This window comes from Sciurus vulgaris (genome assembly GCF_902686455.1).
Source record: "Sciurus vulgaris genome assembly, chromosome: 12".
In the NCBI taxonomy this organism is placed as follows: domain Eukaryota; kingdom Metazoa; phylum Chordata; class Mammalia; order Rodentia; family Sciuridae; genus Sciurus; species Sciurus vulgaris.
In genome coordinates, this window is record NC_136473.1 from 56,970,042 (window position 1) to 56,987,058 (window position 17,017).

Genomic DNA, 17,017 nt, shown 5'->3' on the forward strand with positions numbered 1-17,017 from the left:
CTAATTCTCTGAGCCTAGCTCAAAGAGCTTCCCTTAACCTCCAACTTTTTATTTTTGGCCGAACAGGTACAATTTATTGCAAATGTTCTACATATATCAATTCACTTAATCCAAACTATCCAATGAGGTAGATGAGAAAAACTAAAGCACAGCATAGTTTATCTGAGATCACAAAGCATACTTAGTAAGTAGTTGAACAAGGATTCAAATTTAGCCTGGTTTCATCTAGAGTATGTGTTCTGTCCCCCCTGTCCCCCATGCCCCACCCCAACACACACACAAAAATACAGATTTCTACTTGGGACTTCCAACAGTATAGAAATAACCCATGAATAAATTGTTATGTACAATCATTTTCTTTATTTTTAATTGTGGTATTGGGGATGGAACCCAGGGTTTCATGCATGCTAGGCAAGCACTTTACCACAAGCTACACTCCCAAGCCCTTTTTAAAAAAATCTGTTTTATTTTGAAAGAGGATATAGTTAAGTTGCCTGGGCTGGGTTCAAATTTGCACTCCTCCTGGCCTTAGCCTCCCAAGTAGCTGGGATTACAGGTATATACTAGAAAGCCTGCCTCCCTGCCATGAACATTCTAATATTTATCATTTAAACATTTTAATGAACTATGACACAGCAAAAAAAAAAGCAGTGTAAATCTCTAGATATACATTATTTGAGCAGAGTCCTGAATTTAACAGAGAAATTAATAATAACACTTGTTACTAAAGAAAGATCTTACAATCCAAACTTCATTGGACTCACTTCTTGAGAAATATTACTTCAGTCTAGGCAGAAAATATTTCTCAAAATGATCTACTTACGACACAGGTTTTTATATAAATATATGCTGTTATAGACTTAAAAAGTTATCTTAGTAGACTTGCTAAAACTGTGTTTGGGATAAAAAATTTAAAAAGAGGCATAGTTTTCTAATCTACCAAGTCTAAGTCAAATCTCTCTTCCCGATATGATCCAGAACAGTATTAATCAAATTGCATTATAAGCACTTGTCAGTATAGTTCACTAATCCTTACATAATTGGGCAAAGGTATGTCTACTTTACACACATTTGGTGTTTCACCCAGAATGCACATTTATGCACAAGAAGAGCTCATTGGAGCATATATATGAGGAAAAAAATTATTACATAAATGAATATTAAATGGGCCTTTGGACATTTATTTTGATTGTTCTGTGATTATTTTGGAAATAAGGATTGAATACAGAACAAATTTCCTGATCTGTGATGGAATTTTAGTAAATTGAGGCTGCTGGATAAGTTAAAAATTGCAGCAACAATCTATTTTATAAAGTTGTTATTATTACTACTATACCTATATATTTATGGTAAGGTTTTCTAAGTCAAGACTACAGCGCCTTGCATTTCCATCCTCAAACACTACTATTCTTTTCCATAATTTCATGGCCAAATAACAAAAACACAGAGTTCCTCACCCTTCAAAGCTCATATATACTTATGAAGCCATACTCATAACTGAAAGAATTAGATTAGTGCAATTTGTCAAGGACATAGGACACCATGGAGCATGTAATAATTATTTGAACTTGATCTTGATGCTTTTCTTATGGTGAAAAGAATTCTATTACAAAATTTATTAAGGCTGATGAGGGGGCAGGAGGGATACAAAAAGGGAGGAAAGGTGGAATGAATCTTACTGAACTGTACATTTATGATATACCACAGTTAATTAACCTTTATGTATATCCATTAAAAAAAGATGATAATAACAATAGAAGACCAGAGGGAAAGGAATGGGGGGAGGGAGAAGGGGTGGGAAAGGAAAAGTACAGGACACTAAATTGAAACAAATTCTATTCCATGTTCATATATTATGTCAAGATGAAAACCTCAATAGTATGTATAACTATAACGCACTAAAGAGAAATTTTATTAAGGTATAGCAAATGTAAATTAAAAAAAAAATTTTTAGTTGTATGTGGACACAGTACCTTTTTTCTATTTATGTTTCTATGTGGTGCTGAGGACAGAACATCAAACCTCACAAGTACTCTACCACTGAACCACAACCCCAGCCTGTTAAGGGCAATTTTTCGTATGTGGAAATGAGTTCTTACCCATTTGTTTCCCCTCATCTGAAGGAACTACTTCTAACTCAAACACGTCTTTATCTTCATCCTTCCTGATTTGCTCAGTTAAATTAGTATTTAGTTCAGTGGAAGAATTCCCTGACTGGGAGGACAAGAAAATATCTTCAAACTCCTCTGGTAATGGTGCATCTTGATACTCTAAGGTGGTCTGGTCTGACCTGGTTGAAGCATTGCTTTCTTTGCTCACATCCAGTTTCTCCAAACTTGGTGAGGATGCATCCTGTGACCCTGTGTCCATTTCTTGAAGGTCTTTTTCTGAGTTATTTAGGAGAAAAGATGAGGTTTCATCTTTGCTCTTTGGCCATTCAGTTTCTGCTGGAACTCCACATTTATGGAAAGGTGTAGTGATAAATACTTCTGTGTTACTGTTATCTGTAGCCTGTTAAGATTATGAAAAGAAAATTAGTAAATATCAGTCTAGTCCTAAGCTTTTCATCTCGATCTTGCCCACCCTATTCCCAAATTTTCCTTAATCAAAAATCACTTGTTTCAAATCCATTCTCTTCAGATGCATAATGGTTGCTACTGTTTCCTTAACTGGCAATACATCATTAATTTCAAAAGACTAAAATATTCAATAATTACCAAATGGGTTCCCATTAATCTATAGAGGAGCTCTGAAGACACACCCTTCTAAATAGAAAACCAAATAGGAACTTAAGTAATACTACACAGGATTAAAAAAATAACAAAAAGTCCACGAATTAGGAGGTCTGGAATCTAGTGCCATTTCTGCCACTAATATCTGGCTGACTGTAGGCAATTCACTTGGTACTTCCAAGCCTAATTTTCTTTATCTGTAAGATAATGGATTTGGCTTAGCCAATGTGCTCCTGTCTCCTTCAGAACTGTTTTCTAAATCCAAGACAATCTATAAAATTGCATATAAAAATTCATAGTGAGGTTATTTAAATTGATTTATTATACCTTTTACTTGTAGGAGCTAATGTATTCTTTTGAGTCTTTTTTGCCCAATTATAATCAAACTTACTGTAGTAGTCCATTTTGTGTTCATGTCTTCTTCCATGAATGAAATTCTAGTTTCTTTAAGTCGCAAAGGAGGAGTAAGAGATCTTCCAGGTGATGTAGAAGGAGATACCAAAGGTGTTCTAAGACCTGACCTTAGGATGGATTGAGGAGTAAACTCAGCAAATCCAGAGGAAGCAACTGACATAGCCAAACTTTTAGCTTTCTAAAACAGAACAAATGGAATTCCACCATTAGTGTTTATAATTCACATAAGTATTTACTGGGGCCTTTGAGTCACAATTGTGGTTATAGTCTCATTTTCAATAAACATATGAGTAGAAATTTTTATTTCAGAGTGATTGGAGGAAAATAAATTCTACCAGTGTTTTCTGTATTTAAGGCTATGAAACTTATTTGTATCCATAAAAAACACAATGCCAATTAGAAGAAAAATTTAAGACAGAAAAACTTAGGTAAAGAGAACTAGGTGTACTGAACACAAAACTAGTTTAACCTTAGTATGTCTTAGGAAAAAAACTTTATATAATTATTCAATAATTACTTATTAGAAACTGAAGATTTAGTAATAATGAAAACAAATAATTTGAATTAGCACTTAATTTACTAGAAGTAATTCCTTCACTTAATTTGCCCACTAAAGACCTCATCAGCAGATTACTTAATCCCATTAATGAACTCTGTTAGACATATAATAGCATCATGACTTTATTTAACAGACACTTTTGGCAAGAGGCACAAAATTATTCCCTAACTTCATTTCACTTGAATTATTTGAACTTAGCTGTAGAAAATGCAAAACAGGATTTTATTTTTGGGCAGATGAAAAGGCTACAAATACAATATTGAATTGTTCTAGGAACCTAAAAATCTATCAACCTTCTTTTAATAACTATTTCAGAAATAGAATTTAGTGAAATAGAATTTTTCAGTTTGAAAAAGAAGAATTTTCTAGCTTTACTGATCTCTGGAACAAAGAACCAAGAAACAAGCAACAACAAAAAGGAAAAAGAAAGCTTCTGGGATTCAATACAGAACATTAAACAAGGAATTAGGAGATAACATATATGAAAATACCTAAAAAAATGAAAAGGCAAAAGACTACTGTTACCAGTCCTCACAAGTTTAGTTTTGTTGTTTTCTCAATAATATCAGAAAGGGTGGAGGAAAAAGTCATTTAGAGACTGATAAACTAAAGTAGGAAGGAGTAATAGTTCATGGTCAGAAAAATAAAAATAAATGTAAAAACTAAAAAGTATTTCAGAGAAGGAAAAAATAAGAGCATAATATTGGCAATATTATATATCAAGATATATAAAAATCAAAAACTTGCAAGCATTTTGAAAAGGACAAAGGCCAATTTATAATAACCATTCAGAGCCTTGTATCACATTCAAGGCAATGTACTCATTAATGTTAAACAGGAAAGGATAAATTTAATCAACCTTGCTTAAGAAGATGCAAAACTACAGCAAGTATTTTGGACAGTCATAAAAATTAAAGAGAAAAACAGCTTAAGCTGTTCTCTACTCAGAGGTATCAGTTATAAATAGCTTATTTTCCCTGTTATTTGAAAACTAAGAACACCCTGCCTTTACTATGAAAGCTAGGTTCATAATACTAACCTTAACAACAAGAGGAGTTTCGAGTAAATGTAATTCTGCAGCCTTGGAGGTATTCTGCTGCGATCCTTTTGACTGTGAATCAAATGGCAAAGAACTGGATAGTAGGCATAAAGGAGATCTTGTGGGGCTTTGCTGAATAAACCCCAAAGGTTGAGAAGGCTGGGGAACAGGATGAATAACCAAATCTAGTAATCTGTAATCAGAACATATATTATGAATAAAAAACTCTTGGTAAATTATTTACTGAATTATTCTGAAGAAATGAAAAGAATTTAGTATCCTATGTTATTGTTTAGATTTATATATTCACTGATAAATACCATAACCACATGTAAACATACTTAGCTAAGTATATAATCTAAACTGCCACCACTAATTTAAAAATTCAGAAAATAATTTCAGTAGCGAAAGAAGAATTAGAAATTATAGATAACAATTAAACAACTCTAGTTGTCCCCTGATCCCAATATGTTTCAGTACAGGGAATTCAACCTAGGGGTGCTTTACCTTTGAGCTACATCCCCGGCTCTTTTTACTTTTTAATTTTGAGACAGAGTTTCATTAAGTTACCTAGGCTGTCCTCAAACTAGTCTTCCTGTCTTAGTTTCCCCAGTTGCTAGGATTGGATATCCATCACCATGCCTAGCAATTCTCTTTCCCTTTTGTTATTTACTGAGCTTTCACTATGAGTCAGGCATTTATTTGACGTGAAGATGAACTCCTAATGATTGACAAAACTAAAGGAAACAGGATAAGGCATCCCCAGCAATCATGTGCTAAAATTCATCAACACTTAAAAAAAAAAAAAAAAAAAAATCCTATCACCTACACAGATATACATAATCAACAATGTTTTGTTTTACCTTTATGGATTTGACAGTATTAAAGACCAGACTAACACCCCCGTCCCCAAAAAAAGCAAATTAAAAAAGAAAGAAAAAGTTTGTTGACAATAATCTCAAAAGTTTTCCATAATGTCCCAGACCTAGTTTACATCAAATAATAAAACTGATTTCAGTCATGATCTGTATTAAGTATGCATAATCCAAGTAAGCTTAAAACCTTAACTTAAATTTAAACACTATGGTAATAGTTCAGGTCACAATTTCTAAGGGACCATTTGCACAGGCCACTCTTTTCTCAATTTCCTAATAGTCCACTTTATGTTTATATTTTATATACTAAAGACAGTATTGTTTTATTCCTCCCAAATGCCAGTGTGGATAAGCTGAGAATAACCAAAGAAGAACAGCTGTTCTATTGCCCAGAAATTAAAAAAAAAAAAAAAAAAAAATCCAGTTGCTATGTCTTCTCCTCCTTTTGAACCTTTAGGTAAGAATCAACCTATTACCCAGTGCAGAAATGAAAGCATTTTCTTAATACAAGGTCTTTGTATCTGTTATTCTGTACAGTCATAGTTTTGAGATTTCTACCATACCATGAACATCTAATTTAGACATTTCTTTCTCGGTTTTCTGTTCTGAATCTCTTCTTTCTCTATATTTGTATTTAAATTCTGTACTTGTAAACAATTTGCTTACTTTTTTATTTAACTATTTCAATATTATGTTAAAAGCTGTGCATTGTGTTAACATTTACGTCTAAGTTCCTATTTAGGGAAGAATGCTTCTCAAAAGAAAGGTCTGTGTGACAAATGGCAAAATTCTTTGGGTGGTGGAATGGTATACTGGGTATTAAACCCAGGAATGCTTTACCACTGACTAAGCTACATCCCCAGTCCTTTTTTATTTTGAGACAGGATCTTGCTAAGTTGCTGAGACTGGTCTTGAACCTCCTACCTCAGCCTCAAAGGTCAGTGCAATTATTATTACCATGCCTGGCACAAAATTCTTATACAAAATTAATATTAGTATCTTAAGTTATTCTTTAAGTATGAATTTTTGTTATTGTTACCAGGGATTGAACTCAGGAGCACTCTATCACTGAGCTACACTCCTGGCCCTTTTCATTTTATTGACTATTTGTTTTATGGTACTGGGGATTGAATTCAGGGTCTCATACATGTAGGCAAGTGCTCTAACACTGAGCTTCTTCAGCCCTTCAATTCTGATTTTGAGACAGGGCCTCACTAAGCTGCAGAGGCTGACCTTGCACTTGCAATCCTGCCTCATGTCACTGGTATTACAGGCATGCACCATCCCGTGCCTGGCAAAATGATACAATTTTTGTCCTTGATAAAACCTAATAAAAGATTTGCAACCATCATGGCCATTACGAAAGACAAAGTTCTCCGCTATTAATGATCATAAACACTTTTTAAGTCTTTTTTTTTTTTTTTTAATATCCCTTGGGTCAACAAGTAGGAGTAGGTCTACTGAGTCATAAGGGAAATGTATGTTGATCTTTATAAGAAACTGCAAGTTTTATGTTCCTACCAGCAATGCATAAGAGTTTAAACTGCTCTGCATTCCAGGTCAAAACACTATGTATTTTTGCAGTTAGCTATGGGAATAGGTTTACAGTAATCTCAAGAGAATTTTTCTTTTTTTGCAATAATAGGGATAAATCCCAGGGCCTCATGTATACAAGGCAAGCACTCTCCCACTGAGTCATATTACCAGTTATGACTATTTTTTTTTCTTTTTTTTGCGGTGCTGGGGATTGAACCCAGGGCCTTGTGCTTGCGAGGCGAGCACTCTACCAACTGAGCTATCTCCCCAGCCCCTATGACTATTTTTTTGACTGTTTGATGTTAAACACATACTTACAATCACAATTTCATTTAGATATGAAACTTTTATTTTACTTAAGTCATATCATATTATTGATATAGATAGTATTACTGCACCTGACATTATACGCAACATGGAGTAGCCTCTGCTGTACAGGAGAAAGCTTCAATATGAACCAATCAAGATTAGTGATTAGCTACAAAAACAACCTTCTTTAGATGCCAAGTAACAAGGAAATAATATTAAAGGGAAAAAAAAAAAAGTCTAACATTTTACTTTACTCCAAGTTACAGTAAAAATTACTTCTTTTCACTAAGATGTCTAAAATTAGAAGTTTTAAGTACACTACCAGTTGATTTAAAATTACCACAAATTTTAACAAAATCATACATTAAAAATTATAGTTGTAATTATTGCCTAACATCGTTTCTTTAAGGATGATTTAATGAACTCTCACCTAGAAATCCTCTGTGATGCTTTTGAAATGGGTGTTCCAACAAATGCCTCAGGCAGTTGTAGATGTGGGAAAGAATATACTATAGGAGATGCTGCTTCTATTTTAGGACTACAAAGAAAATTAAAATAAAAAATTAACTTTTGATTATATATCACAAACTGCATTGATTAAAAAAGATTAGATGGAAAAGGAAAGGCCTTTCATTTCTTACTCTGCAATATTTACAGTAAACATATCACTTTTAAAGATAAAAATCATTAAGAAAAGTAACTACCACAAAATGCTTTTCCTCTTTACATATGATAATAATAGACACTACAGTAATGAAAATAGATTGTAATATAATACTTCTAGTGTCCAGGAAAAACTGCAAGTAGCATGACCTTAAAAGGTGTAAGAAAAACATACCTATTATAAAGTGAGATGCTATTTCTAGGATCATTGCTGGTCCACACCTCTCCAATTCTAGATAACACATTATTGATGAAAGTGGATCTTGATAACACTGTTCCTGTCATGGCTTTCTTTGGAAATGCTGACAATGGTTTGGGTCTAGAAACTGTAAAATAAAGGATGTAGGATTTAATTGAATCTCTAACAAAAACAATTTTAATAATGTAATTAATATCAAAGAATGGACAACACAGAAGTCATGATAAAGTTTAAATTATATTTGGTTTAACAACTATAGCTATGCAGAAATTTAATTCAGGTGTTTAAGGATATGGTAAATTATTTAACTAAAAGTTGAGCAGGTGTCTTCAACTGAAATAAAAGATTTTCATTCTACACTATACTAAGAAACTGTAAAAACTTCCCAGGAAAATCCTACATTTCACAGAACAGCGTAGTCAGTTTAAAAAAAAAAAAGAAAAGAAACGAAAAAAAGATTGTGATGAAAGCATTAGTAAAAGTGAGCAATATTTAAGGTAATGAGAGTTTCAGAGAAGCAATCATTCAATATTTTTAATAGCCTGAGAGTTTATGACATTCTTCGGTGAAATCTTACATTCTCGAAAAACTGATGTTGTTGACAGATGGTAAGGCTTAGCTCTTTCCATGGCTAATTTTCTCTGGACTCTAGGAAGGATTTTCCCATATTGCTCTAATATAGAATTTCGAGCCACTGATCTCTCCCGCAAACGAGGATCCCGATCATTCTATTGAATATATCAAAATTGGTAAAAATTTAGTTCTGAAAATAATAGATGCTACAGTTATGTATTCAGTCAAAATATAATTATGATCATACAAGAATTTCTTCCTCCTACCTACATTTTTCCAAACTGAAGGTTTTGCCACAAACCTAATTAATTACACATCAATAAATTCAAAATCTCCACTACCAAACTTTGTTCCTTCACAACTAATAAACAATGGTTATCATTTATTAAGCATGTTTACATGTGTTAGTCAACGTGTTCTTTCATAAATCTGTGCCCTTTCACAAGTTCACAATGAGATATTATTGGTTTACAAATGAGGAAACAAAGGCTCAGAGCATGTCCTAAGCACACAGCAAATTAAGAATCAGTTTAAACCTTTGAAATCCAAAACTCTGTATTATGTAACTTCTGCTGTTGTCTCCACCTCTTCCTCTCATTTTCCCTGAGTGAAGTAGTTAGTGTGACAAGACTGTGGGCAGATGTCAGAACATAAATGGCATATAAAAATATAAAAATCAGAGAGGAGATGTAGTGGGAGTGAGAGAATAACAATAAAAGGCAGAGTAGTTACCAAAACAAAACAAAAACCAAACAAAAGTCTTCAGTTTCTTATTCCCCTGTCCCACACAATGAAACAACTTTAATCATACCATAAGATTAATCTTCAGAGTCTGGTTCAGCTTCAAAGCAGGAATATAATTGGCACGCTGCAAATGGTGAACTAAAAGGAATTCATGATTCTGAACACTGGCACTGGACTGCAAAAATTTCACCAAACACTCCTAGAAGAATAGAATGGATTTGTAAACTATCAATATACCCTGAATTTGTGGTAAATTTATACTGTTAAATGATTACCTGTTCAGTGTCTGTAAATGGTAACTTCAGTAAATCTTCCATTAAGCCCATTTCCTGACAGACTTCATAGGCATGCTTCAGTAATTCCTCTACATTCACTTTATTAGAATGTTGTCGCAATAAACTCCAGGCTTCAACCAGGCACCTAAAATTAATAATTATCAAAGTTTAGTTTTAGATAAAACTAAACGGCAAAAGAGCAAAAAGTTCAAAATGGCATCTACCTATAGAATCTCAAAAGATATTTTTCTACTGCAATCTTTTTAATTTTTTTTTTTTTTTTTTTTTAAGTTGTAGTTGGACACAATAACTTTATTTTGTTTGTTTAATTTTTATGTGGTGCCGAGGATCAAACCCAGTGCCTCACATGTGGTAGGCATGCACTTTGCAACTGAGCTACGACCCCAGCCTGTACTGCAATTTACAAAGACTTTAAAAACGTATTGGATATTAACTGCTGCATAATGAATTTGGCTAATAACATCAACATGATAACAGAGCAACTTTAAAGATTTAATATTATGCTGCTCTGTATTCTGTAAGTGTAAAATAATATGAAAGCAAAATAGAAGTTCACAACGAAAAACTAAGGAGGCCTAGAGAGAATTAAAGATTGATGTGACAGAAAAATATCAGACTTTTAAGGTAGTGATTATTTGACATAAAATCCAAAAGACAAATGATCTCACTGATAAGCAGATGACGACACATAATGGTGGGTAGGAGGGGGACGAGAATGGAGGAAGGAGGGACTGTATAGAGGGAAAAGAGAGGTGGGAGGGGTGGGAAGGGAGGAAAAAATAACGGAATGAATCAAACATCAATACCCTATGTAAATGTATGATTATGCAAATAGTATGCTGTTACTCCATGTACAAACAGAAACAACATGTATCCCATTTGTTAACAATAAAAATAAATTAAAAAAAAAAAAAGAATGGAAAAGAGAATGAATGAAGGTCTACAGGTGGAAATAAGCATATTTTATTCATGGGAGATGAAGGGTATAGCTGATTTGGGCTGATTCAGAGCAAGGTCTTCTTAAAGAACTGGAGTCAAATTTAACAGTCACAGACCACAGCAGAGGCAATGGAAGGTCCTTCTTTGAGAAATGAGATAATTTAAATAAAGCTGTGTTTCTTACATCCCCGAATCAAGACAGGGATTCTTGACCTTTAGAAAAAGGTTCAACTCAGGCTGCATTAATAGCCTTGTCTTTGAAGTTCACTTGAATATATCTATTAAAATTTAAGTTATATGTAGGCCACTGCAAGGAATATCATCTATATAAATGACAGCAAAAATGCAAAAAGATACACAGTGAACTATTATTTAGCCCTATATGTCACAGATATATACTTCCACGGAAAAAGATTAAGTTTAAAAGGGGGGCAAGCTAGAATGTTTTAAGAAGTGATCATAACATTAAAAAATTAATTGTGATATTTGGGGTAAATATGAGTGGTAGAGCTCTTTCCTAGGATGTGCTCCTAGATTCAATGCCAGTGTCACAAAGAAGAAAAAAAAAATTAACCAATAAACAAAACCTATAAATGTTTACACATTTAAGTACACAAGAAAACAGTTTTGAAAGATAAATACTAAGATTGACAATGATTAACCTGGCAACTAAATTTCTGGTGGACCTTTCATGGGAGGAAAAGGGGGCAGAATAAAACCACTCATTTCATGCCAAGTAAAAGTCATAGCCATTAGTATTCATAATGAGCATTAATCTAAGGAAATTTTGGCAGCACTGACCCAGACTTCCTGTGGACACAACGACACTCAGCAAAGCAAATGGCACCTGCTGTTGGAAGAAGGTCAGGGCTATCTGTTAATTTTATTACTCCAGCACTAGAGTATTTAAACTTATTCCACATATTTTATAAAGGCCAACAACTCAAAGATGTAAAATCTCTAAAATTTACATATGAAATTGTCTTGTATTTCTTTCTATCAAAACAAGTATGACAGTGTGGTCATTACAGCTTGAATAAAAAACGGGGATGGGTGTCTGTATTCACATGCACACATGTACAGGAAAAAAAAATGTAGTAAATTTTCCACTCAATCAAAATTTAGAAATGTGAAAATAAGCAAAACCTTTTTGTAGAAAGAGGAAGATAAAACGAACAGTTCAGTATTAATTTTAAAAATAAAATATGGAGAAATAAAGAAGTATAACAAAATCTTGGTATTAGCTAAATTTTATTTCATGTGCTAATGAAGACTTAATTATACTGGTCTATTGTTTCTGTGCGACAATGTTTATTCTTCTATTTTTGGTACTGGGGATTGAAAACAGGGGTACTTTACCACTGAGCTAGATGCACAGCCCTTTTTTATTTTGAGACAGTGAAAGGGTCTCGCCAAGTTACTTAGATTATAGACATGTACCACCATGCCTGTCTTATTTTTATTTTATTTTTTTCAGTTTTAGGGACTTGCTCAGAGCTTTGTGTGTGCCAAGCAATTGCTAGACCTCTAAACTACATCTCCAGCCCCGTAAAATCATGTTGAAACAATGCTTATAGCTAAAGAAATTTCAGATGAATTAATAACTTAAATAAAAACATAGCAATAAAGTGGTAGTAGAAACCATGAGAAAAAATTTTTTAAAACCTAGAAAAGAAAAAACATGATAATTATAATTTTCAGGACAGCAAAATTCATTATAAGCAAAGCACTATGAAAAGATAAATGACAACTAGACATGGTGGTATACACCTGTAATCCCAGTGGCCATGAAGACTGAGCAGGAGGATTAAGAGTACAAAGCCAGCCTCAACAACTTTGCAAGGCCCTAAGCAACTCAGCAGACCCCATCTCTAAATAAAATAATAAAAAGGGTTGGGGATGTTGCTCAGTGGTTAAACCCCTGAGTTCAATCCTCAGTACCCCAAAAATGATGAGCTAAATGACAAACTAAAGAGTAAATGAAAATCTCACAACAAGGTTAATTTCTGTAATGAATAATAAATCAATTAAGAAAAATTCAAACATACAGAAAAAGAGGCAAAGAATTTAAGGGGGCAAATTACATAATAAATAGCTCCTTATGAAAAAGACATCAGGGCTGGGATTGTAGCTCAGTGGTGGAGCACTTGCCTAGCACGCACGAAGCACTGGGTTTGATCCTTAGCACCACATACAGAACTAACTAACTAAATAAATAAATAAAAGAAAAAGAGGGCTGGGGTTGTGGCTCAGTGGTAGAGCGCTTGCCTTGCATATGTGAGGCTCTAGGTTCGATCCTCAGCACCACATAAGATGAATAAATAAAGGTATTGTGTCCATCTACAACTAATTAAAAAAAAAAAAAAAAAAAAAAAGTCTGTCCTCCTCACTTTCTCTATCCTCCTGGCTTTCCACTCTCTCTAGCACGTGCCCTTTTTTTCCCTTTCTCTTTTCCTCTCATTTTCTCTCTTACCCTGCAGGGAGACACTGTTTGCTTAATAAATTCCCTTATGTGAGAAAAAAAAAAAAAACATCAGGGGTGGATCAAAATGGCGTAACCCTCATGGAGGGCAATTTGCCTTATCTCTCAAAACTGCAACTGCAAATAGCCTTTGACTAAGTTATTCTACCCCTAGAATTTCATTCTAAAAAATAAATCCATGCATGTGAAAAATGCAGATACTCATTAAATTTAAGAATAGCAAAAATATATAAAAGTTCATTAATAGGAACTACACTAAATTACTCATCTCAGGCTAGGGTTGTGGCTCAGTGGTAGAGTGCTTGCCTAGCATATGTGAGGCACTGAATTTGATCCTCAACACCGCATATAAATAAATAAAAAATAAAGGTTCATCAATAACTAAAAGAAATTAAAAAAACTGCACTTCCATCCACAAAATGAACAACTATGCAACACTTGAAAGCAAGGAAACTCTTTATATATTGTTATGAAATGAATTCTAAATTAAGTTTAAAAAGCATATTTCACAAAGATATTTTTGCTAATGTCTGTCCAGAAAATCTCAAAAGGATGAACTTAATTGTTAATGATTGGGTTCAGGAGAAAAGCTAGTAATTCTGTTATCATTTTATACTTTATAAATGTTGAAGCAGATGGATATCTTATTAAAAACAAAGCCCAAAACACTCCACATACCTCTTTTCCTCCCCAGGCTTTGGACAAATTTTAAAATGAATAGAAATGTATTTTACATCACTCCTAAATTTAGCAGATATACATACTAGTAGGATACAAGATAAAATTGGTATAATTAATCTAATATTAATTTGTTAACAGTATATAGAATACTGTTAAAAGACAAAAGGCTAACATTCTTTCCTGTTTCCCCAATAGTAGGAAAATACAGTTATCTCCAACTTCAAAAAATCCATTGCTGTCTTTTACAAACAAGAGTACTAATTCTATTATTCTGCTTCCTATAATAGAAGGTGATAATGCTATGAAGAGCAGTAAGAAATATTTTTGATTGATTAAAAGATAGTCTAGGGTGTTAGCAGTTAACACATATAGAAAGTCATTTCAGTGTGGTGGGGTTCTTGGCAATATGGCAGAGAAGCTAGCCTGAAAAACTATGACAAACTCTTCAGATGCTAAAGTCAATATAAATAGTCTTTAAATGCATGGCAAAAACCACAGTAAGAAAAGAAATTCCAAACAGACAAATAAGGAACCACTGATTTCTAGGGGCCAGAGCAAAAGAAGACTGGGAAAGATACACAGGATATAAATAAGACACAGATGTATCAACAATTACATATAATAAAGGTCACTATATAATAATAAAAAGGCTGGGATGGGTAAGATAATCATTCAACTTGAGTTAAATAGTACAGCAAAATAAACCCCCCAAAAGTAGAAAAAAAGAATGAAGAAAATGATTATACCTATATAAAAACATCTTTTAAGTTCTACTGCACCTTTATGATATGAAGACTAAATAAACAATGTTAACAATTGACAATATAAAGCCTTTAACTCAAGTGCATCACTGTAGAGTGCATAATGGTTAACTTGTAAGCACAACAGCCAAGCCAGAGTTATAATGGTATGTCCTCAAATGTGTCTCACATAATCAAGAGGTTACTAGAATAAGTTGTAGGATAGGAGACTGATAATAAAGAGGAGGTGGTTAAGGGTGGAGTTAGGTTAACTTCAAGAAATGACAATAAAGGTTGATCAACCATTACCACCACTTATTAATGATGTATGACTTCTGCTGGCCACTATAATAGTGCTTTTGCCAAAACAATTTAAAATACTCTGAGATGGGCTTTATTAACCAATGTTACAAATGGGAAACTCATTCCCAGAAAAAATTAACTGCCTTTTTTGTTTGTTTTTGCTTGTTACTAGGGACTAAACCCAAAGGCTTTTTACCACTGAGCTATAATCCCATTCCTTAAAAAAATACTTGTTTTCAGACAGGTTCTGGTTAAGTTTCCTAAGGTGAACTCAAACTTGCATTCCTACTGCCTCAGCCTCCCAATTAGCTTGATTACAGGTATGCACAACTGTACCTGGCTGAAAAAATCTGCTTCTGACCTTATTTTAAATGAAAGTGGTACAAGTTAGGTTAAATTCACATCTATTTGAGCCCAAAGACTACACTACCACTAATGTAAGTTAAGGTAGCTCAAAAAAACAGTAACACCTTATTCATCTAACCCAGGGTGAGTTTCAGAAGGATTGTTTGTGTTTTTAGTCATTTTAAGTAGCATTATATAATCACAGCATTTACAGAAAAAAATGTAAATCTTAAGTTTGGCACTCTTTTTTCTCAAGGTACTTCTTGTTTTATTCTATTAGGCACTGTATGTTTTTCTTAAAACCGAAAAAACAAGAGGCATAGATAGGGCTGGGATGTAGCTCTATGGCAAAGCATCTGCCTTGCATTCTCAAAGCCCTGGGCTTAACGCCCAGTTCCAAAAAAATAAAAAAAATTAAAAAAAAAAAAAGAGAGAGAGAGAGAGAGAGAGAGAGAGAAACATGGTGTGTGATATTAGGGAATGCAACCAAAGTAAAAATACATTTTTGTTACTATCCATTCCATCAATTTCATATCATTAACATACATGATCAAGAGTCTGTACTTTTTGAAAGATGTACTTACCTATTAAAAAGCAAAACAGTAAGGTGAAGGATAACATCACTACCACTGGACACTGTTGGCTTCATTGTCTGAATATATCTGAGGGCTTGTCTATACTCTCCCTGACTCATGAAGGCTTGAATAATTTTTGAATGTTGCCAGGACAGAGGTTTTGCAGTAGCTGGGTGAAACAGAAGGTCCAACCCACTCTGAAAAAAATGACATGAAATGTGCAAAATATAAATACAATCCTTTGGAATTAAACAAAGAAAATAACTTTAAAATGAAAAGCAATATTAAAAGCCAGGGGAGGGAGGGATCAAAATAAAATAAGTTTTACTATAAGTTAAAAGGAATTACACTAACATATAATATTTTAAAGAATAAGTTTTAACAAAAGCCTCATACCTTCTAGACCTCAAGTTATACATAAAATCTTTCCACTATTAGTTTCATACATCAATGCTAAATCTTAGCTTTTATGGTTCACTCAACACCCCAAACGTATCTCTAACATATCTCTAACATACCGCGGTATTTGTATTATTCACAATTCTTATTTGTTTCCTTCTTTAAACAATAAGTAACTTAAGTTTCTAAAAAAGTTTTATCCTTATATTCTTGTTGCACAAGGTAGTGCCTGGTGAAAGCTTTGATTAAACTGAATTCTCCTTAAATTACCTATAGAAATAGACTATGATCTGTAGTATCAAGCTTAATCTAGTCAAGTATGCTTTCTCGAATCCTAGTAACTTAGGAAAGTTTACACTAAATGACTTACCTCATAGTCATTATGATCAATCAGCCAAAATCCTTGAATAAGTTTAATCTGTCCCCAGGAAATGGCAAAGGCAGTTGGAAAAGACTCAATGGGAGTATCCGTTTTGTTTGGAAAGGAATACATAATATCAAGTAGCAAATAAATGGTCTTTTAAAAAGAATATTAAGGATAATGAACAAAAAGAAAAACTACTACATATGTACTCAGAATAGGTAGCAATAGAATATAGCATTAAAAAAGTCTT

General features: G+C 33.4%; 1 protein-coding gene across 3 annotated transcripts in view; it reads right to left on the bottom strand.

Annotated features, from left to right (window-relative positions):
- AHCTF1 (AT-hook containing transcription factor 1) overlaps nt 1–17,017 on the bottom strand; it is a 65,269-nt gene that overhangs the window by 12,047 nt on the left and 36,205 nt on the right. For all 3 annotated transcript variants that reach the window (XM_079106602.1, XM_079106601.1, XM_079106600.1), the window contains exons 20-29: nt 16,774–16,920; nt 16,014–16,201; nt 9,919–10,063; nt 9,711–9,842; nt 8,904–9,054; nt 8,303–8,453; nt 7,895–8,002; nt 4,745–4,937; nt 3,124–3,324; nt 2,100–2,511 (exon numbers count right to left, since the gene is read on the bottom strand). In XM_079106602.1, coding sequence (XP_078962728.1) covers nt 2,100–2,511; nt 3,124–3,324; nt 4,745–4,937; nt 7,895–8,002; nt 8,303–8,453; nt 8,904–9,054; nt 9,711–9,842; nt 9,919–10,063; nt 16,014–16,201; nt 16,774–16,920 — 1,828 coding nt within the window. The remainder of the gene's footprint in view (nt 1–2,099; nt 2,512–3,123; nt 3,325–4,744; nt 4,938–7,894; nt 8,003–8,302; nt 8,454–8,903; nt 9,055–9,710; nt 9,843–9,918; nt 10,064–16,013; nt 16,202–16,773; nt 16,921–17,017) is intronic.